This window comes from Hyperolius riggenbachi, chromosome 7, assembly GCF_040937935.1.
Source record: "Hyperolius riggenbachi isolate aHypRig1 chromosome 7, aHypRig1.pri, whole genome shotgun sequence".
NCBI lineage: Eukaryota > Metazoa > Chordata > Amphibia > Anura > Hyperoliidae > Hyperolius > Hyperolius riggenbachi.
In genome coordinates this window covers 49,943,538-49,966,229 of record NC_090652.1, presented here as the reverse complement: position 1 = coordinate 49,966,229, position 22,692 = coordinate 49,943,538, and the positions used below count along the sequence as shown (strand labels likewise).

Sequence of the window (22,692 nt, the reverse complement as noted above, 5' to 3'; positions counted from 1 at the left end):
AGCTCTGGGCCCCGATGCAAGTTTTACATGGGGCCCCCCAAGCACTCTATACATAACAAGTGATACAGCGACCAATGGCAAGGCAACTACAGTATCAGAGGTGCAAGAAGGGGATGGAGAACAGTTTGTTCATGATTACCACTATTCAAAGTATCTACAGAAGTGATTATTATCAGCACAGGACCAATAGAGAGCTGATTCTGCAGTTGAGGGAGGGCCCCTCTGGCCCAAGGGCCCCGATGCGGTCGCTACCTCTGCACCCCTATTGCTACGCCCCTGTTTAGGGTCCATTTACAACCACTTACCTACTCACTGTACTGGTGGGAAAGAAAGACACACTGAATACACAGTGGTGGTGATTTACTATCATTGTGGAGAAGAAGGAACACTGTAGTATATAAGTAATCTGGAAATCACACACTGGATTTAAAGAAAGCAAAACCAAAATAAACTAAAAACTGGTATTGGGTGGCAAGAGATTGCATGTTGTGGGTCATACGAAATGATGAGGGGGATTGCTGAAATGGTAGTTTGTGTTCATTACAGTCATGTGCAGCACTTAAAGCAAGAACCTATATTTAGAGATGGCCCATCGGTTCGCCGGCGAACAGTTCCCGGCGAACATCAGCTGTTTGCGTTGGATAATTATGCGAAATTACATCAAAGGCTTGCAGGGGGGCCCTTATGATTTGTAGTTACGCCACTGGCGGTAACCCTGATTGGATGTTTGATGTAAACCATTTAACTGCAGCCTGTCACTGTGTAAGATTCCTGCAATCATGAACCATCTTCTTTCATAATCCTAGTTGCATAAAGCTGACTGTAAACGTTACATAAAGAGGCCAAAGGTTGGTCAGGAGACAGGAAAATAAATCACCATTGTTATCTTTTCACCACTCCTCTGCTACCCTTATCAGGATTACATAAAGTGCAGCTGAATATTGGACTGGTTAATGGCATACCTCCCAACTTTTTGAGATGAGAAAAAGGGACACTTAAGCCACGCCCCTTCTACACCCCTGACCACACCCCCGGCACACCCCTAGTCGCGCATACCATAAAGATTTAATAATAAAAATATGTTGTTTTATAATTAAAACCACACTGGTCCTTTCTATCCTGGTTCATTTTCCTTGAAATTAATATTTTAAAATTAGTAATATATCAATTTAAAGGATGAGAATAAACTTTAGAGTCAAACAAACACATTTTGTAGTAGAGAAATATATATATATATATATATTTACATAGAAAGAGGGACAAAGTCCTGAAAGAGGGACAAATGAGGAGGAAAGCGGGACAGAGGAACAGGGCTCCCAAAGAGGGACTGTCCCTCCAAAAGAGGGACAGTTGGGAGCTATGGTTAATGGTCCTTTTACACTGTGCAGCGCACACGCCACACACTGCAATCAGTGCAGGAGCCCCGTAAGAATATCACTTAATTGCATTCAGGGGCGTATCTGGGGGAAATGGAGCCTATGGCAAACTATGAAATTGCGCCCCCTCCGTATAATATAGGCCAAATGAGCGCCACATAGAATAGATGCCACCCCCCCTCCCCCGTATATTAGGCCAAATGTGTCCCCCATAGTATAGATGCCACCTCCCCCCAGGATAATGGGCCAGATGTGTCCCCCATAGTATAGATACCCCCCCCCCCCCCGCGCTAGTATAATGGGCCAAATGTGTCCCCCATAGTATAGATGCCACCTCCCCCCAGGATAATGGGCCAAATGTGTCCCCTATAGTATAGGTAACCCCCCAGTATAATGGGCCAGATGTGTCCCCCATAGTATAGGTAACCCCCCCAATATAATGGGCCAAATGTGTCCTCCATAGTATAGATACCCCCAGGGCCGGGCCGAGGCATAGGCTGGAGAGGCTCCAGCCTCAGGGCGCAGTGTAGTAGGGGGCGCAGAATTCATTCAGCTGTCATTCCTAATTGTGTTTGAAGCAGAAAGAAATAAGAAAAGGGGATACATAGCAGTGACTGCAAGCCAGATAACTAGATATTAAGGTGTTGGGGAGGTTGTGGGCCCTTTGGCGCCTCTTAGTCTAATAGCAATCAGTGTGTGACAGCTGGGGTGGGAGGGATGGAGGGGCGCACTTTGGTGTCTCAGCCTTGGGTGCTGGAGGACCTTGTCCCGGCTCTGGATACCCCCCCCCCCCCTAGTATAATGGGCTAAATGTGTTCCCCATAGTATAGGAACCCCCCCCCCCCCCCAGTATAATGGGCCAGATGTGTCCCCCATAGTATAGATACCTCCCCCCCCCGCTAGTATAATGGGCTAAATGTGTCCCCCATAGTATAGATGCCACCTCCCCCCAGGATAATGGGCCAAATGTGTCCCCTATAGTATAGGTAACCCTCCAGTATAATGGGCCAGATGTGTCCCCTATAGTATAGATACTACCCAGTATAATGGGCCAAATATGTCCCTCATAATATAGATAACCCCCCCAAGTATAATGGGCCAAATGTGTCCCCATAGAAAAGATACTCCCCTAAGAATATGCAATAAAAGACTCCCCACTACGGGTTGTGCTATTCCCATCCCCAGCACACTTAACAGACCTCTCGTCTGCGCTGTATCAGCCCCTGCTTGCTTCCACGCTGTCTTGGCCGTGGCCCTTGCCCGCCATTCACCTCCTCAGTAGACAGACCTCCTCTGTTCAGCGAGACCAAAAACACAGGAGAAGAGCATCCACTGGCTAACAGTGATCGCGGGTGCGCTTCAAATACAGGAAGTGACGCACCCACGATCACTGTGAGCCGGTGGTGGATGCTCTTCTCCTGTGTTTTTGGTCACGCTAAACAGAGGAGGTCTGTCTGCTAAGGGGGCAAACGGCAGGCGGGGGCCACGACCAGGACAGCGTGGAAGCAAGCGAGGGTGGGGGGCAAGATGAGACGGTCTGTTGGTGTTAGCTGCTGGGGGGGGGCAGCAAGACAGCACAGACGAGGAGACATGACTAGTCACGTGTGGTGCAGTGTGGGAGCAAAGAGAGGACTGCGGCCATGAATAGCTATGTGGGCGGCACAGCACGAGAGAGATGCGGGACAGGCATAGTGCCAATGGGCGCATTGGCGCCCATGGCATGAGCCATATCTGCACCTCTCCAAATACACCACTGATTGCATTGTCATGATGTTGGGATTGATGCTAGGGATGCTTTCGGATTCCACGGAAATTAAATTTCAACATTTTGGAACTGGGAAATCGGATTTCTGCTGAAATACCGCATAACCACAACTCGATAATTTTAGCCCAGTCACAGAACTCGGAAGCATTGGACCCATGGCCGAGCCGAGGCAGAGGCAAGAGAGGCAAGAGAGGCTCCAGCCTCGGGGCGCACAACTCACTCAGCTATTCTCCTATTGTGTTTGAAGCAGAGAAATAAGAAAAGGAGATACATGGCAGTGACTGCAAGCCAGATAACTGGAGATTAAGGTGTTGGGGGCCCTGGGGTGCCTCTTACTCTAATAGCAATCAGTGTGTGACGGCTGGGGTGGGAGGGATGGAGGGGCGCACTTTGGTGTCTTAGGCTTGGGTGCCGGAGGACCTTGTACCGGCTCTGCTTGGACCAATCAGAGAATGCAGAATCAACTTGTAAGTATTTGGCCAATCAGAGAATGTAAAAAATGAAATAGTCATTGGCAGAAGTCGGAATTTCCGTGGAATCGGAAATCGGCATTTCCGATCATCCCTAGTTGATGCACTACAGTGCAGTAATGCTGCTGAGCGCAGACATCGCACAGCAATATTACGTTACTAATGGCGGCACTGTACAGCAAAGGATGCTATTAGCGTGACATAGCGTTGCTATGGTACTGCGCATTAGTAACAGTAGTAACACAAGTTACCCTAGCAACACTCGCCCTACTCGAGTACCGCAGGTCGTAGTAATAGCAAAACTTGTGGTACAGTGCTGCCGGTAGTAACGTAATATTACCATGTCCTGTCTGCGCACAGCAGTATTACAGCACTTTAGTGTAACAACCCTATTGACCATTGTGATTAAGGCCTCTTTCCCACCAGGACGTTGCGTTTTAGGGGGACGTTATAGGTCGCATAACGTGCCCCTAACGCAACGCCTGGTGGTGTTGTAGGAGGACGCTACCAAGAGCCGTGTTATGCAGCTCTTGGTGCGCCTTTTTCATGCAATGGGATGCGGAGACCACGTGATCCGCATCATGTGGTCCCGCCGGCCAATCGCCGCACAGAGCTGCCGCTCCAGGAAGTAAACACTGCACGTCACTGAGTGCAGTGAATATTAATTAGCCATGTGGTTGTCCGCGGAGGAGGGGAGACCTCCTCCTCCAACATCACTGATCATGTGCAAACAGTCTAACGCAGCTTAGCCGCGTATAACGCACAGCATGCAGCACTTTGTTTGAACGTGCTGCGTTACAATGTAACGCAACGTGGGCACTGTGAACAGCCCATTGATTTTTCATTGCTGTGCGATGGGGTGCATTACAGGCTGCTCTAACCTGCGCCTGTAACGTCCCACTGTGAAAGCAGCCTTAATGAACACAGTGTGAAGGGAGCCCAAGGCTGTTGTCTTGCATGTAGAGTATAAATCGCATTTAGGCTCCCTGCACACTACAAATCAGTTTTCCGATTCCGTTTCCGATTTGCAATTCTGGTTTTCCCTGAATACAATCAACAGAAAAACAGAGGAAAAAATGCAGCATGCAGTAACGATTAAAAATCGGAATCGGTATCGCATGCAGTGTGCAGGGTGCCTGACAGTTGCAGAGTCAGAGAGGTGTAAGCAGGGGGAGGAGAACTGTATGTTAAGCACCACTTTGAATAAAGCACACATAGAGGTAATCATTACCAGCATAGCACCAATGAAGAGCTACTATAGAAGATGGAGCACCTCTGGTGCGCCCCATTGGTCCAAGGGCCCCAATGTGGTCACAACCTCTGCATCGTGTATTGCTACGAGACTGCCTATGTTGGTTTGGGCACCTTGTGGTGTCGATAGTTAAAAGATCTGTAATGTACTGTTACCAATATTGCTACGCTTACAAATGGATGATATCCTCTTGGTGGTCGTCATACCATTGCACCGCCCCTTACAGATCATCATACAGTTGCACCGCCCCTTGTAGATCGTCATACTGTTGCACCGCCCCTTACAGATCGTCATATCACTGCACCGCCCCTTGTAGATCGTCATACTGTTGCACGGCCCCTTGCAGATCGTCATATCACTGCACCGCCCCTTGCAGATCGTCATACCATTGCACCGCCCCTCGCAGATCATCATACCGTTGCACCACCCCTTGCAGATCTTCATACCGTTGCACTACCCCTTGCAGATCGTCATACAGTTGCACCTATCCTTGCAGATCGTCATACCGTTGCACCGCCCCTTGCAGATCGTCATACCGTTGCACCACCCCTTGCAGATCTTCATACCGTTGCATCGCCGTTGCACTACCCCTTGCAGATCGTCATACCGTTGCATCGCCCCTTGCAGATCGTCATACCGTTGCATCGCCCCTTGCAGATCGTCATACCATTGCACCACCCCTTGCAGATCTTCATACCGTTGCATCGCCCCTTGCAGATCTTCATACCGTTGCATCGCCCCTTGCAGATCTTCATACCGTTGCATCGCCCCTTGCAGATCTTCATACCGTTGCATCGCCCCTTGCAGATCTTCATACCATTGCACCACCCCTTGCAGATCTCCATACCGTTGCACCACCCCTTGCAGATCTTCATACAGTTGCACCTATCCTTGCAGATCGTCATACCGTTGCATCGCCACTTGCAGATCGTCATACCATTGCATCGCCCCTAGCAGATCGTCATACCGTTGCATCGCCCCTTGTAGATCGTCATACCATTGCACCACCCCTTGCAGATCGTCATACCGTTGCACCACCCCTCGCAGATCGTCATACAGTTGCACCTATCCTTGCAGATCGTCATACCGTTGCATCGCCCCTTGCAGATCGTCATACCGTTGTGCCGCTGTATGCTGAGTTGCAGGGGCATAACTACAAATCATGGGGCACCCCAGCGAAACTTTGATGGAACGCCCAAATGTTCATACCCTGTTCCTTGCCAACCCCTGGTGGCCCTCAGCTAGGGGGCCCATCTTGCAAAAGTCAAGAAACAAGTGTAGAGATCATAATCTTCACACCCATAACAAGTGTAGCAACAAAACGCCTGATCTGCAGGATGGACCCCTTTATCAGAGGGAGTGAAGAAGTAGTTGGAGCCCACTTACAACTCTAGGCCCCCCTGCAGTCACAGGGCTGCTCCCCTGTAGTCATACCCCTACTAAGTCACAGGCTATGATACTGCTGGATGTCGTATGCCGCCTGTGCTTCGAGCATGCTGGGAATTACAGCATAATACAGTGGTTGGTGAGCTAGAAGTTACAGATGGGGTTGGTGGCTATGCATGCTGGGGGATGAGCCACAGCTAGGTGAGCTTGCTGGGAGTTGTAGTCCAGTGATTGGTGGTAGCCTGCTGATGATAGGGAGAACAGACCTGCAACTGTGATGGAGCAGAGTGTTAGGTACATGGATATAGGCACCCAGTATAACAAGTTAGAACTCTTTACTGAAGAAAATGTGCAGAGATAAATCACACACCACCATAAGGTAATGCAGCTTAGAACAGAGAGGAACACAGAATGAATGCAGGAAATCACAATACCATAGAGATGAATGCAGGAAATCACAATACCATAGAGATGAATGCAGGAAATCACAATACCATAGAGATCTTCACACCATTTTACAGACAGGGACGTCTTGCGGTTGCTTTACTACGCTGCAGTTTAATTAATACTGTTGATAATTCTAACAAATTGCTGGATATTACTAGGGGGTTATAGGCAGTTGTGCATGCTGGGTATTATAGTGCAGTGACTGGTAGGTCAGCATTGGAGCCCTAAGCATGCTGGTGGTAGTAGTTCTATAGTTGCTGCATGCTAATAGGGTTACAGCAACAGATGCCCAGGAATGCTGGGTTTTACAGTTGTATGTGTAGTACAGCTAAGAAATGGAACATTAGTAGCACAGATATGAGTCTCCTTTTGTTTCCAGTACAGGAAGAGTTAAGAAACTTCATTTGTTATCTATGCAAAAGAGCTTCTCTGAGCTCTCAACTAATTTAATGGTAAAACAAGGATTACAGAGGCGCCATTACAGGATAAAATAAGTTAAAACCAGTCTAAAAGGAAGGAAATGGGTGGATTCACCTCCCTCAGGTACATAAATGACCAAGCCAAAATAAGCCATTTAAAGTACAACTATATTTATTTAAATAACAATTCTCCAAATATGATGCAACGCGTTTCATGGGCCAACATCCCGCTTCATCAGGCAATTGAACGTGGAGAACACAATTGTAGGTCAAAGATTTGCCAAAGTGCCTCTGTAGCTTTGGCAAATCTTTGACCTACAATTGTGTCCTCCACGTTCAATTGCCTGATGAAGCAGGATGTTGGCCCATGAAACGCGTTGCATCATATTTGGAGAATTGTTTTTTAAATGATGGAGGGGTGTATCCCCATATTTTCCTTTCTACAGAGAGTGATTTTTTAGACCTGAGTGTGGTCAGGTGATAATTCGCCTGCCTGGTGACCTATATTTGTGAGCATAAAAACTTGTTTATTTAAAAATATTCAGACTCACTGAAAGTACTACACCAGATTGGGCTCTCGGTTTCATTTCATGTTTTACAAGCATCTCAACTAATTTAGTCAGAGAGCAGTGCTATTTTATACAGTGCTATTCTTAGACATCAAAGAAACAATGAAAAACAACTTTAGATAAGATTTTACTGCAGAAGAGTTCAAAGGGTCATTAACTCTGCTCTGTTTCATAGTTTAAAATGCAGAGTGTGGTTTTGTAAACTGCAAATATTAGAGAATGATACAAGTGATATAACTGAAAATAAAAATGATACTCTCTCTTTTTTTTTTTTTTTTTCTTTGCTACTTATGTTAATTTCATTATCCGTACTGCACATACAATTCATTATGTCATAAGGGTTTTTTTTTTTTGCTTCAGTGTCACTTTAATGTCAATAACTTCTCCCATTTCTATCCCTTCCATCTTCTGATTTTTGCACAATATGATTAAAGTGTTTTGTTTGTTTTTCTCTTTCTCTCTCTTTCTGCAGATATTTTTTATCCTAAGGAAGAAGTTTAGCCAGATCTCCTTTCTTCACGTTTATCATCACGCCACCATGATCTTCAACTGGTGGGCTGGGGTCAAATACGTGGCCGGGGGACAGTGTAAGTGGTACATTGTACTCTGTGCCCTCCTCCCCTCTCCATACCATGTCCTCCTCCTTCGTCCAGCTCTGCAAACAAGACCACCTTTGTAAGCAGTGATATGGTATGGTATCTGTATGCAATGAGGCCCAGGCCAGCCCATCAACGTAAGGTCTTCTATAGACAGAGAGGAAAATCTTATTTTAGGCCCGGTACACAAGGGCGATTGTGGGTAGTTTCCCACTGGCCGCAGTGCTTGTCGTTGAAGTGCTGCCCGGTCAAGTAAATGGGCATCGCCTGTATTACAGTTTGCCGGTGTTCACCTTCATTTGCCCAAACGCCGCGTTCCGATCCCAATTTTTCCTGTAGTTTCACCCAAACCTGGAAGCAGATTGCTTACCGCCACGTTTCCGTGTCCCCTGCGGGGATTAAACCGAGAGAAGCCATTGGAAGCTGCACGCTTGCAGAAAAGCATTTGGCCATGTGAACCGAACCTTAATGAATAATAAAGCAACAGTACTTCTCCATGTTGTATCTTTTTTTTTTCTTTTTTTTTGTAGCATAGGGTGACTAGATTCTAGAGATTCTAGAAAATACAGAGTTCTTTTGTACAGACTATTTTACCTTACATCGCCCAAATCTGGCTTGTATAGCCGAATTTACTTTTAACTACAGACAGGGCCGGCGCAACAATACCAGCAAGGGGGGCAATTACCCCAGCGTCCCAGAGTCTATAGGGGCCCCCCAAATGTCCCCCATTCACCCTCTTAATTTCAAATGTATTTTGGCACAAGAGCAGCTGACAGGTGGTGAATTCTCGGCAATCGGCTGCTTATATGCAAGAGGCCCCCTCACTAGGAGCGTCCAACACACTTCCAGCTCTGGCAACAGCTCCACAAGGTAGCACTACAAGCACAAGTGTAGCAGCACCATCTAATGTCTGTTTAGCAAACTGCAACTAAAGCATCTACATGTCACTCCTCACCTTCCATCTCATACTAGTAGAACGTCGAGGCCCGTGAGATGTAATAACATTTTGAAAGATACAAGGCTTCTGTAATACTCTGTTTTACACCTTTGAAGCTATGGACACTATGTTATGTAGCCGGGAGATTAGACTAGCCCTAGAAATGATGGGTTATAAAAGGGCACAGGAGCCCGTATGGGAAAAAGAACGGCCCCTATAGGCAGCTATGATAAAAGGCATTTCCTCAACCGCAGTTGCTAAGCCTAACTGACAAGTGTGCAAGTGAGTAGGGTGGCTTGCTGCCATCTTACTATTTTGGCAGTTAAACTGCCATTGAGGAAATGCTATTTAAAACAAAGAAAACCCTGAGAATCCCCCATGAGGAAATTGACTGGTCCAAAACCTGTCGCTTCTGTCAAATTTTTACTGCTTACTTTTTTCGCTGGAATAGTCCTTTAATGAGACACTGTACACCTAAAAACGTCCCCTTACCCAGAGGCGTAGCTATGGGTGGGCAAGGGGGACATTTGTCCCTGGGTGCAGCACTGTGAGGGCACTCAGCATGGCTGCTGCACCCCCGGTGCGTGAGAGATGGCCTGCTAGTTGCCTGAAGTGCCCCTCTATCCCTTCATCTGCAGAGGAGTGCAGAAGGGTTAACAGCAGAAAAAAACAGCCCAAATCTGGCTATCTAAATGGGGGAAGGGGGGCACATCTATCTATCTAAAGGGGGACACATTTGGCTATCTAAAGGGGGCACGTCTGGCTATCCAAATGGAGGGAAGGGGAGCACGTCTGACTATCTAAAGGCCGGCACATTTGGCTATTTAAAGGGAAGGGGGCACATCTGGATATCTGGGCCGGGGAAGGGGGCACATTTGGTTATCTAAACAGAATTTGTACATTTGACTCCACCCATGACCACAACCACATTCAGATGCGTGGCCAAACTCATTTTGTACAGTGGTAAGGGGGGGGGGGGGGGGGGGGGGGGGATGGCAACAAAAGTTGTCTTTGTCTCTGTGCACTGAAAACCCTAGCTACGCCTCTTCCCTTACCTCGGGAGGGGGAAGCCTCTGGATCCTAATGAGGCTTCCCTTGTCCTCCTCCGTCCCATGGTGGCAGTGATGCCCCCCTTCCAAAAGAAAACCACAGCTGAAGTAATAGTTGCCTTCCCTGGCATAAGCATTAGCGGCTTTCTGATGGGCTCAGGTGGAAATAGCCAAGCTCGATCTGGTCGGCTCTACTGCGCAGAAGACCAACACCTGCACAGTAGAGTGGACCCGATCAGACTATTATTTCTGCCTGAGCCGAGAGCTGCGCCTGGACTGGAGCCAGAAAAGGTAAATATTTACATGTCGACTGTCTGGGGACTTCTAGCGCTGCCACTGTGGGACGGGGGAAGCCTTATTAGGATCCAGAGGCTTTCCTCTCCTGAGGTAAGTACCCCCCAGGGGAAGTTGTTTTAAGTTTACAGATTCTATTTAACTAGTCCATTTCTGAGTTCCGAGTCCATTGGCATTCAAGCCAGAGTTATTAGCATCGTTTTGACCATTCGCAAATCACCTGGATGATGAGACAAGGATTAATATTAGTACAGCCAGTGTTATTTGTAATCCGCTATCCAGCTGGTCATCCTTTCCTGTATCTTCAGCCATTGAGATGTATATGATCCTGTTCATAGTATTCTAGCGCCCACACCTCACTCCTCCCCATTCATGCACACTCTGTTTTGTCTTGCAGCATTTTTCGTTGGCATGCTGAACTCCTTTGTGCATATCTTCATGTACCTGTACTATGCTCTGGCTGTACTGGGGCCCTCCGTGCAGAAGTACCTCTGGTGGAAGCGCTACCTGACCATACTGCAGCTGGTGAGTGGGCGCTCTCTAGTGTGCAAAAGATGAACTTCTGTCCTGAAATATCTTACTGCTCTCTTTGCACATCCATGTAGTCATGGATGGATTAAGATGTATTGAGGCCCTAGGCAAGGTATTAGATTTTCACCCCCGTTGTGGTCCGTTTGCTAAGATGAAGTGAAGGGCAGGTGAACCACTTGACAGCCACCCACTTGGCACCAGCCTACGTTTCCTGGTGGGTAATAGTGGATTATTATAGGGGAGAGGATAGAGTTAGACATCAGGAAGTAGATTGTTATAGGGGCGGTGTCAGGGGGCCCAACTGACTTTTTCTCTGTTCCATCTCCCACCTCAGACTACCAAAAGGACCATCAGGATGAGGCAAAGAAAGTACTACTTTTCCTAGGGTTCCTTTCCATCTTAGTCCATCATTGGGGTTTGGGAGGAGCTTAGAGTTAGGCGTCAGGAAGTTGATAATTATGGGATTATGGGGAACTTTTTTTTATTTGTTTTTTACATTTACATTACAGTGTCTGAGTAAACCTTCCTCTCAGTTGTTTGGTTCACTTCTCCCCTGGACATCCAGGGCCAGGTCTAGACATTTTGCCATCTGAAACAGTAGGTTGAGGGGATGCCCTTTCCCCACCCTCCCCCCACGTGTGTGTGCAAAGGTGGACCGGAGAGCAGAGACACATGGGGCTGTGCATTGCAGGCACTGGCACTGCGCTTACCTCCCTCTGCTTCCTCCAAGACAGCATCTCTTCCCTGCTGGCCCGCAGGATGCCGGGTATGTCCTGCAACGGCCCCTGCATCACTCACCCGCTCTCAGCAGATTCGCAATGTGATCACCAGCCACACGTGACATCCTGCTTTTTTTTTTTTTTTTTTACAGGTTTAGTTCCCCAACCCTATCCTCAAGGCCCTACAACAGTATATGTTTTGCAGGAAACCGCAAACATGCAGGTGAGATAATTAGTGTCTCAGCAGAGCTGATTAACTACCTGTGGATTTCCACAAAACATGCACTGTTGGTGGGCCTTGAGGACAGGGTTGGGGGAACACTGCAAGGACACCCGCGGCAAAAATAAATGAATGAAATAAACAATTGTATCTATCTTCCTTCTCATAAAAATGACTTTTTAAGATATTCCACAGTTTTATTTTATATTTAAATCTACTTTTTAAGTTTTAACTGTTTTATTGTTTTTGCTCAATGACACATTTATTAAAGGATGCCAGAGCTAAAATCTATGAACTATAGACCCTTTTTATCTCTTTCCTGCTCTCAGAAGCCATTTTCTGCTAGAAAAGTGTTTTATAGTTGGAATTTCTTATCAGGGAGTGTCACTCTGTAGTCACTTCCTGTCTGAGTCAGGACTGAGTCAGCTATTTACATACCTGATATTTTACTCTTTCAGGCAGAGAAAGAAAAAAGGAACACAGCATATTTATTTGTGTGCTAGCCACTGTACATACTGATGTCTATTTCCTCATGTCACATGTCACCTTGGGTATCCTTTAACTAACACTTGGTGTTACTTCCTGCAGAGGAGTAACCCCACAATATCTGGTTAGTGTTCAGGAGAAAAGCTGTGGTACTTTCTGCAGGCTATATACCTCACTGCCCACTTCTTCACCAATCCCTACACTGCGCACCTTCTGCCCCTTTTATCTACATTCTGATGCTGAGCTTGCATACAGTAGGCCCGGTTCACATTAGCGTTCCCTGTGCGGATCCGCCTAATCGGATCCGGACCGTATACTGTACAAACGGAACGTACGTTCCGCATAGCAATGCAAAGGCTATGCGGACGTTCACACGCGTCCGTTCCGTACAGTACGGAGCCGGACCGAATCCGGACTCCGGACACTTTTCCAACATTCGCCTTTTTTTTGGTCCGGCTCATCCGGCCCACGCACCCGGACCGGAGCCTGACTGCACCATCCGGATATAGAAAACCAATGGGAAACGGAAGCACAGAACACACTGGAGACAACACCGGACGTTCTACCCCACTTCCTATGAGGATTTATAGCGGCCATTTCAGATGGGGACACATGGGCCCAGTATATCTGGAGTGGAGCAGCAGTGACACACGTGCTGGAGCTGTTTGGCAGTATGTCGGGAGGTGGAGGTGAGGCCTACAGCGGAGGACCTGATTCTACAGGTGCACCTTCTGCAGACCCCAACAAATTTTAAGGTATTTTTTTTTTCCCCCCACGGATCCGGATGGCAGCCTGAAGCAGTCCTGATGCAAATGGACCGGATCCGGATCAGAACCGTACGGTTCCAATCCGGATAGGGTCCTGATACGATCCGGATCCGGTCCGTTTGCATGCCAAAACGCAAGTGTGAACGGGGCCTTACAGTTTACCCAGCAAGCTCATGGTGAACCAGAAGTCCTAGGAGGGCGTAAGGGGCTGACAAGAGATCAAAAAGCCTCCTTACTAAAATGTTCTGCAAAATAGAAGTTTGCCTTCTTAAAACAGAAGTTATCTGCGATTATTCACGTGGGAGCGAGCAGTTGAGGTGTCCCACAATGCACCACTGCTGAATATGCAAACCACACCTTTGTTGTCCCTAATAGTTATCATGGACAACAAAAGGAATGTTTACATATAATTTCCATACATGTGTCTGGCAGTGACAGGATGAGGGAGCCAAAAAACTGATGTTTAGAGACAAAGTGGATCCTTTAGCCTCTCATGGACCTCATAGCTGCTGTGTCCAGTGACTAGCTAAGCAGCTTTGGGCCCCAGTGCAAGTTTTACACTGGGGCCTCCAAGCATTCTTCATATAGGATAAAAAAAAAACCTGCCAAAGACACCCACACTGCTGTACGCAGAGGAAGGAACAGTTTAATGATTACCTTGATTACCGCTATTCAAAGCATACGTAGAGCATTACCAGCATAGCACCATTGAAGAGCTAACACTGCAGTTGAGAATGGGCCCCTATGCTCCAAGGGCCCTGGTGCAGTCACAACCTCTGCATCCCCTCTTGCTCCCTATGTCCAGTTCTAAGCTTTCTTCTAGATTAAGTTGTGGCAAAAATTGCAATTATTCTTTTCTTAAAACCTTTGTCCCCGAATCTTCACATTTCTGTCCACACTACGAAAACTGCTGCTGGCTTTGGCAGACAGTTGCTGAGTTATCCTTTAATTCTGGCGCTCTGCAGGCCAAGTCAGGCTCCCAGTGTTATTTTGGCAGCAGCTTATCCATATTCCCGGAGAAGCACTATGAGCGGCAGGTCACAGCAGTCTAGAAGGATTAACAGATAAGCTTCTGCCTGAACAGCAGCGTGTGAGAAGCTGGCTTGGCCGGTACAGCTCCAGCATCAGCAAGCTCACAACTCAGGGTGCTTGTCAACCCTATTTGTTAATCCCAAAGAAATGTAAGGAGAGGCACTTCCACAAACAATCTTACTAATATTATAAATATGAAAGTTTGGATGTTTGTTACTCGATCACACAACAATGGCTGAACGGATTTGAATGAAATCTGGCATACACACAGTCAGGGGCGTATCTGGGTAATATAGAGTCTATGGCAAACACTGAAATGACCCGGATATTCAAACTTTTTTCTGCTATCCGACCGGATTTAGATTCCGGATACCTGGGCCCAAATCCGCATTGCACTATGCGGATATTTTGTTGCATACCCGTATATCCGCGGATATCCACATACTGTAACTAAGGAGATAACATCCCTGATGTAATTGAGCCAATCAGAGGGCTTCCAGGGACTCCCAGCAGAAGCCCTAGCAACCAATCACAGAAGCGAATCCTGGCCAGCCACTTCTGACCTCATTGAGCCATTCAGAGGGCTCCCAGCCTAAGCCCGGGCAGCCAATCACAGAAGGGAACCCTGGCCAGCCCCCTCTGTATGTTAAGGAGGGGTGCCATGATGAGAAATCTCATCCTTGCTTGTGAATGCTCACTGAGAGACATGCTCCAGTGCTGCTGGCCTAGCAAGTGCTGTATACAGTGATAAACCTAAAGCTGTTCAGTGAGTAACACCTTCACTATCACTACACTATTGTTAAATTGTTAATTAGGTAGCTAGCTTGATTTCATTCAGTGACAGTCAGAGTGTGTGCTGCAGGGCTGCTGCAGCTGCTATCTATGTGTCTGTGTGTGTGCTGTGCACAGACCAGGCCAGCGGCTGCCTGCTGGCCTGCTAGACTTAGCTATAGTATAGGTTAGGTTAGGGAATAGAATTACTGTGTTATTGTGTAGTTAGTACTGTAGTACTACAGTCAGTGCTAGTAGTTGTCAGAGCAGTAGTACCACTGTGTTAGCTTACTACAGAACTGCTGTGAGCAGTGCCAGTGTGACAGTTAGTGTGCACTAGTGTCTTCTCCTCTGCTGTCTGACTGTCACTCGGCATGTGGCACTTTGCACGTGACACGTGCAAATTGCCACATGCAAAGTGCCACTGCCAAGTGCCACGTCCGGCATGCTCCTGGCACACGTTACACCTGCTGCTGCATTGCCCTGCTCCTGCTGCCTGTGCTACTCACACCGCCAGGGTACCACAGGCCACTGCTGCTGTGCTGATACCACCTATATTTAACCCAAAACACAATTGCTGCGTAATTTTTTGGAGGTGTCTTGGCTGAAAACAGTCATGTCCCAGATGTGCGGTTGGACTTTGGACACAATGGGCTCGATTCACAAAGCGGTGCTAACCTAGTTAGCATGCCTAAAGGCTTTGTGCGTGCTAACGAGGGTGCTAAGTAGTTAGCACGCACAAAGCTTTCAGAAATCACGTGCAGTTATGCGCACAAAACTTTAAGCGCATAAACCTTTGTGTGTGCATAAAGGTTTACTGTGCGCATAAAGTTTTACGCGCATAACTTTGCACGCGATGCGGTTCGCGTGCTAACAGCTCCTTTAGGCGTGCTAAGGGGCTTTTCACAGGCGTGCTAACAGTTAGCACCGCTTTGTGAATCAAGCCCAATGTGGGCTGCACGACCGCTGTCTGGAACCTAGTTCTGCTGTTAATTGACATCCATTTTTTTGGGGGGGGGGGGGGGGGAAGGGGGGGTGCATTTAAAGTCCCCAAATCATCAATTAGTGTTTCCCTTTAAAAAAAAATGATGCTGCATGCCTCATTTACCCTAAAAAACGTTTTAAAAGCAATTTAAAGGCCACTTCCGGTTTTGCTATCCGGATATCCAAATCCGCCCGGATACTGAGGTCGGATATCTGATTCAGATCGTAAAATTTTTAACTCTGATATCCGACCCGGATTGGATATCTGGGTATCCAGATCCAAATTGGATCCGGATTTTGAAAAGGGGTATCCGAGCAGCACTGCATACATAAATTAAGTAGCCATGTTCCCCAGAGACCAGAATTAATCTGATCTGAGTGATGGGGGCGACACAGGGGCAGGAGCCATGCCTGCACCCCTCTAGATACACCTCTGCACATAGTACATTACCTGGAATAACATATAGGTTACTTTATATCCCCATAACCAAAAAGTGGGAGGAGACAAAATACAAATTTTACTGGGAAAATGTAAACTGCAGCCATTCTTACACTCTTAATGGCAGGGTTCTAAAACTTTGCACAGTTGGTCACTGGGTGACTGGGATTAATATTTAGAAAAGTGGGAGAAGCCTACACAAGCCAATCAAAATTCACCTATTAATTTTCAAGGGGGGGTATTTAATTGCTGTCATTCTTACACTGTTAATGGCACAAGCCTCAAACCTGGTACAGTTGGTCATTAGGTGACTGGGGGTCAAATACAGAAAAGGGGGTGGAGCCACAGCCAATCAGCTTTATTTCATTTCAATGCAAATTATTGATGCCAAAGACCGCAAAGTTCTCAAACTAGGTCATTGAGTAATTGTGTTAGAAAAAGTGGGTGGATCCAACACCTGCCAAATACATACCCGGGCAACGCCGGGCCATCAGCTAATATTTTAATACTGAAGACACTAGTCAGCATTTCAGGACCCAAGAGTCCCTTCCTCTATGCAATTAGGTCTTTAACCCATTAGCAGCAGGGTGATAGCGGCAAAGGGGGCAATTGCCCCAGAGCCTGTACGGGCCCCCAAGGTGTGTGTACTCTCCAGCTATGGTGACCCCATACCTGCCTGCAGGGAATAAGGAATAGAGGCGCCACGGGGAGAAGTCCGGAGTGTAGAGCACGGGGCTGCCTCCTGTGTCCTGCCTGGATTAGGTAAGACCCCATTGTGCACACTCTGGATTTGTAAGGGAAAGGAGGAGGGGAATAATGGGGCCTTCAGAAATTCTTTTGGGGACATCATATGATGGACACCTAATGATTTTATGTGGCTGGGAATGTGGTGAGATGGGCCTTGGAAGTCACCCATCACCCCTCTTCCACCACTGAGTGGTGCTGTAACGCTGACATGGTCTCCTGGATCCTGAACACGTCATATCATGTGATCAGAACCAAGAAGACATGTCGAGGTTACATCGCTGCTGCGGTGGAGAAGAGAATAAAGCTGATCCAGCTGTCGCGACAGGTAACCATGAAAGCTTTCTGCTGCCCACTCTGCATACCCTGCCGAGCCCGCCAGGCTGGGGTGGGCACACTTACCTAGCGGCAGGAAAAACTTGGCCCTGCTTTAATTGGCTGGCAAAGTGTTATTATATCATTCCACTTGCCAGCAAACGATGTGGTCCTCCTGCTGTAGCCAGCAACAGGTACTCATCATCTACTGGCAAGTGGAAGGATACGAAGTTCGGGTGAAAATCACATCCTCCATAGGATTCCAATGCTGTCCTCTGGTCCTCCTCTGCTCCCTCCAGCTGATCGGGGCCGCGTTGCTCTTCTGACACGAGCATGGGCGCTCCGGCTTACTGCTCAGGTGCGGCTGTACATGTGCTGGCAAAATGCTTGCAGTCAGAGGTATGGCCGTGCTGGTACTTGAAAAGGATCACGCCCCAATAACTGACAAGCCTTTGTTGGTAATATTTTTGGGGTCTGCGGGCAGTAACAGGGGAGTGAAGAATGCAGTGGGAAGCCTCTATAAGATCGTGAGGCTTAAGTATACGATTTTTGACACAAGCTTTGACTCACGTACACTTTAAAGTGAACCGAGCATCGCTTTTAACACCCAGGGCAGCTCTATAGCAAATTAAAAATGCATTCTAAAAATGTGGTTTATTACTAAAAAAAAATATTTAATTTTACCTCATTTTTTTACATCTAAGGGTTAAATTAGCCACTTTGTCCGTCAGCAAAGGACCTGTGGTCCCTGAGCAGGAGATGGTGGAAGACAGATAAGAAATCACCTCTTTAGACTTAATTGACCACAAACAAACCCCCATTGTACTTCAAACAGAAAACATCAGTTACAGTTGAAGAATTTCACACCTAGCCTGGATAATAGCAGTTGTAAAATAGCAGAGGAGTGAGCTTCTGAACAATGGCAGCCCTTGCGGCTATGTGAAGCCAAGAGCTGCTTGGATCCCTTTAAAGACCTAATTTCCCTGAAGAAGGAACTCTTGTCTCCCGAAACATTGGCTACTGTCTTCTGTATCAAAGTATTATTGTGCCAATCTCTTAACATTTCTTATAAAGTGCAGGTAGTCCCTGACTTACGAATGACTGTGGAAACTACCGTATATACTCGCAAGCAAGCCGAATTTTTGACCCCCCCCAAAAGTGGGCAAAAAGTTGGGGGGTCGGCTTGCTTGCGAGTCTCGTTTTGGAAGGCCGCCTCCCCCGCCCCGCGTCTGCCGCTGCTATTATTAGCTTACTGAGCGGCTTCCTCTATTCCCCTCTCTGTCTCCCGGCATGTAAATAGCTCACAGCAGCTCGCTCCACGGCGGCTGCTGTGTGATGACAGGAAGCTGGAGGCAGAGCGGTTTCCTGTAACGGCGATACACATCGCCGTTACAGGAAACCGCTCTGCCTCCAGCTTCCTGTCATCACACAGCAGCCGCCGTGGAGGGAGCTGCTGTGAACTATCTACATGCCGGGAGACGGAGAGGGGAATAGAGGAAGCCGCACAGTAAGCTAATAGCAGCGGCGGCCGCGGGGGGGGGGGGGGGGGGAGTTGGGTGAGGCGGGGGCACTATACTAGGGCACTAAACTGGCTATACCGAGCACTATACTAGCTATACTTGGGCACTAAACTAGCTATACCGAGCACTATACTAGCTATACTTGGGCACTAAACTAGCTATACCGAGCACTATACTAGCTATACTTGGGCACTAAACTAGCTATACCGAGCACTATACTAGCTATACTTGGGCACTAAACTAGCTATACCGAGCACTATACTACCTATGCTGAGCACTATACTAGCTATACTGAGCACTATACTAGCTATACTGGGCACTATACTAGCTATACTGGGGCACTATACTAGCTATACCGAGCCCTATACTAGCTATACTGGGGCACTATACTAGCTATACCGAGCACTATACTACCTATACTGTGCACTATACTAGCTATACTGAGCACTATACTAGCTATACTGGGCACTATACTAGCTATACCTGGCACTATACTACCTATACCGAGCACTATACTAGCTATACTGGGCACTATACTAGCTATACCGGGCACTATACTAGCTATACTGAGGCACTATACTAGCTATACTGGGGCACTATACTACCTATACTGTGCACTATACTAGCTATACTGGGCACTATACTAGCTATACCGAGCACTATACTAGCTATACTGGGGCACTATACTAGCTATACCGAGCACTATACTACCTATACTGTGCACTATACTAGCTATACCGGGCACTTCACTAGCTATACTGGGCACTACCTACCCATACTGGCCACTATACTAACTATACTGCGACACACTGGAGGGGATCACACGGCCAGCATTTCCTACCCCGGCTTATATGCGGGTCAATCATTTTTTCCTGTTTTTTCAGGAAAAAGTTGAGGGGTCGGCTTATATGCGGGTCGGCTTGCTTGCGAGTATATACGGTAGTTTAAAAGACCTTGTCGTTTTTGAGAAAATCAATTTTAAAAATTAAAAAAAAAAAGTTTTTAACCACTTGAGGACCACATTGTTAAAGACCAGGCCATTTTTTGCCAAATTGGCCACTGCAGCTTTAAGGCCTTGCTGCAGGGCCGCACACCTCAGCACACAAGTGATTCCCCCCTTTTCTCCCCACTAACAGAGCTCTCTGTTGGTGGGGTCTGATGATCGCTCCCCCAGTGTTTATTTTTATTTTTTTATAAATATTTGTTCTTTTTTTTTTTTTTAAATGAATTCTACTATTTATTTTCTTTCTTAAATCCCTCCCCCAGCCAGCCAATCACGGCGATCCTGTCATAGGGTTCAGACAATCTAACAGTCTCCTAGTAGAGATGTTAGCGAACAGTTCGCTCTCGAATCTCTATGTTGCTGTACTACTTCCGGGTCCCTATGACCCATAGTAGTATGGCTGCGCTGGGCCGGCGGTGTGAGTCTTCGATCGCGTGCCTGTTGCCGGGCACTCTCTGCGCATGAACGTGATGTCACTCATATGCGCAGAAAGTGCCCGGCAACAGGCGCGCAATCAAGGACGCGCACCGCCGGCCCAGCGCAGCCATACTACTATGGGTCATAGGGACTCGGAAGTAGTACAGGGTGAGGTGTTCGCCCGCGAACGGTTCGGGAACCGTTCGCCGACATCTCTATCTCCTAGTGGCGATTGCCGCTGGGAGACTGAAGGCAGAGCCATCCAAGCAAGGATGTGCGGGCATCAGTGCGTGCGATCTTCGCAAACCACACCCCAAGAACCTTCCACCGACTGGCATTAGGCGGTCCTGGGGCTGGCGACGCAAAGCGTTTTAAGGGCAAAAATCACATTGAATGCTAAATTGCAGGCCTAAAGTGCTTTCAAACATCTTGCATGTGTATACATCAATCAGGGAGTGTAATTAGAGTTCTGCTTCACACTGACGCACCAAACTCACTGTGTAACGCACCGCAAACAGCTGTTTGCGTAGTGACGGCCGTGCTGGACTGGTGCGCACCGTGGCGAGAATGTAGGCCGTGGCGGTTTTCGAGCCCATATGGTCGTCGGGCTGTGGTAGCTCAATGATAGAACAACAGTGACTGTCCAGCTGATCAAATTTGGTCTGTCCACAAAGAAGCAACGACCTTATTATCTTCTTGTATGTAGGTAGGCATAGGTAGGAGTCCCAGTATAGGTAAGTAGGCATAGGTAGGAGCCTCAGTATAGGTAGGTAGGCATAGGTAGGTGCCCCAGTAGTTAGCTAGGCATAGGTAGGAGACCCAGTATAGGTAGGTAAGCATAGGTAGGAGTCCAAGTATAGGTAGGTAGGTGCCTCAGTAGTTAGCTAGGCATAGGTAGGAGACCCAGTATAGGTAGGTAGGCATAGGTAGGTGTCCCAGTAGTTAGCTAGGCATAGGTAGGATTCCCAGTATAGGTAGGTAGGCATAGGTAGGTGCCTCAGTAGTTAGCTAGACATAGGTAGGAGACCCAGTATAGGTAGGTAGGCATAGGTAGGTGCCTCAGTAGTTAGCTAGGCATAGGTAGGAGACCCAGTATAGGTAGGTAGGCATAGGTAGGTGCCTCAGTAGTTATCTAGGCATAGGTAGGAGTCCCAGTATAGGTAGGTAGGTGCCTCAGTAGTTAGTTAGGCATAGGTAGGAGACCCACTATAGGCAGGGCCAGATTTGGACTTCCCAGTGCCCTAGGCCCGGTTCCACCAACCGCCCCCCCCACACACACACACACACACACACTAACGATCACTTGTTTGCAGGAGGAAGTGCCTGTTTTAGTGACTTGTGTATACCTATGAATGTTTTCTCTCTGAAAAATGATGAATGATTGTTTTACCTGTCAGAGTAGTGAGCCCCTAATGCCTGGTATGCATCAGATAGATGGGTTGAATCGATTTTCCGATCACTTATACAAAGTCGATTAGAAAAATGATCAGAAATCAGATTGGACCTGTCAGAAATAATCGATTCGACTGGTCTATCTCATGGGAAATTGCATGGTGTGTACCAGGCATGAAGTAGCAGAGCAGTTCATCTCCCTCGCTGCTCTTCTGTAATTACAGATCTGTTGCATTTATTTTATATTATTTATTGTACTGATCCTTTCACAGGTTTTTTTTTACTGTTTGCCAACACGGTACAAATATATATTTTTTTAATTTTTAGTATATGTTATTACTTCTGGTATACAGACAGAATGTAACAATACAAAAGTATACAACAGTACATTTGCAATTATAATTATAGAGAAGTTGTCTATCTCATACTACTGCAGTTCTGCTGCCTTTTAAATGAGCCAGCAAGGGGTTAAGATTTAGCTTAGAAGGGGCTGCCATAAATCTCTCTAAGGAAAAAAAAAACCTTATCTTTCTGTTTATAATTTACAATCCAGGGGGAGAGAGAAGGAATGGCTCAAGTCATTAACAGAGTCTGACCAGCAATACACTGTTTAGCCCCGCTTGATTTGTAAAGTGGAAATAATTCTGTTAAAATGTTTACCTTACTGGATCAGAAATTGTGTCTACAACCAGAGTCACAGACTGCCCAGCAAACACATGGTGATCTATGTTTCCCTACACCCCTGACATTAAACTGAAGCTTGTATGTTCAGGAGATAGCACTGTCCCATCG

The 22,692-nt window shown here is 47.1% G+C and overlaps 1 protein-coding gene across 1 annotated transcript in view; it reads left to right on the top strand.

Annotated features, from left to right (window-relative positions):
- Positions 1-22,692, top strand: part of LOC137525512 (very long chain fatty acid elongase 4-like) — a 59,013-nt gene that overhangs the window by 29,093 nt on the left and 7,228 nt on the right. The window contains exons 6-7 of the mRNA XM_068246637.1: positions 8,157-8,271; positions 10,958-11,085. Of these exons, the coding sequence (XP_068102738.1) occupies positions 8,157-8,271; positions 10,958-11,085 (243 nt within the window). The remainder of the gene's footprint in view (positions 1-8,156; positions 8,272-10,957; positions 11,086-22,692) is intronic.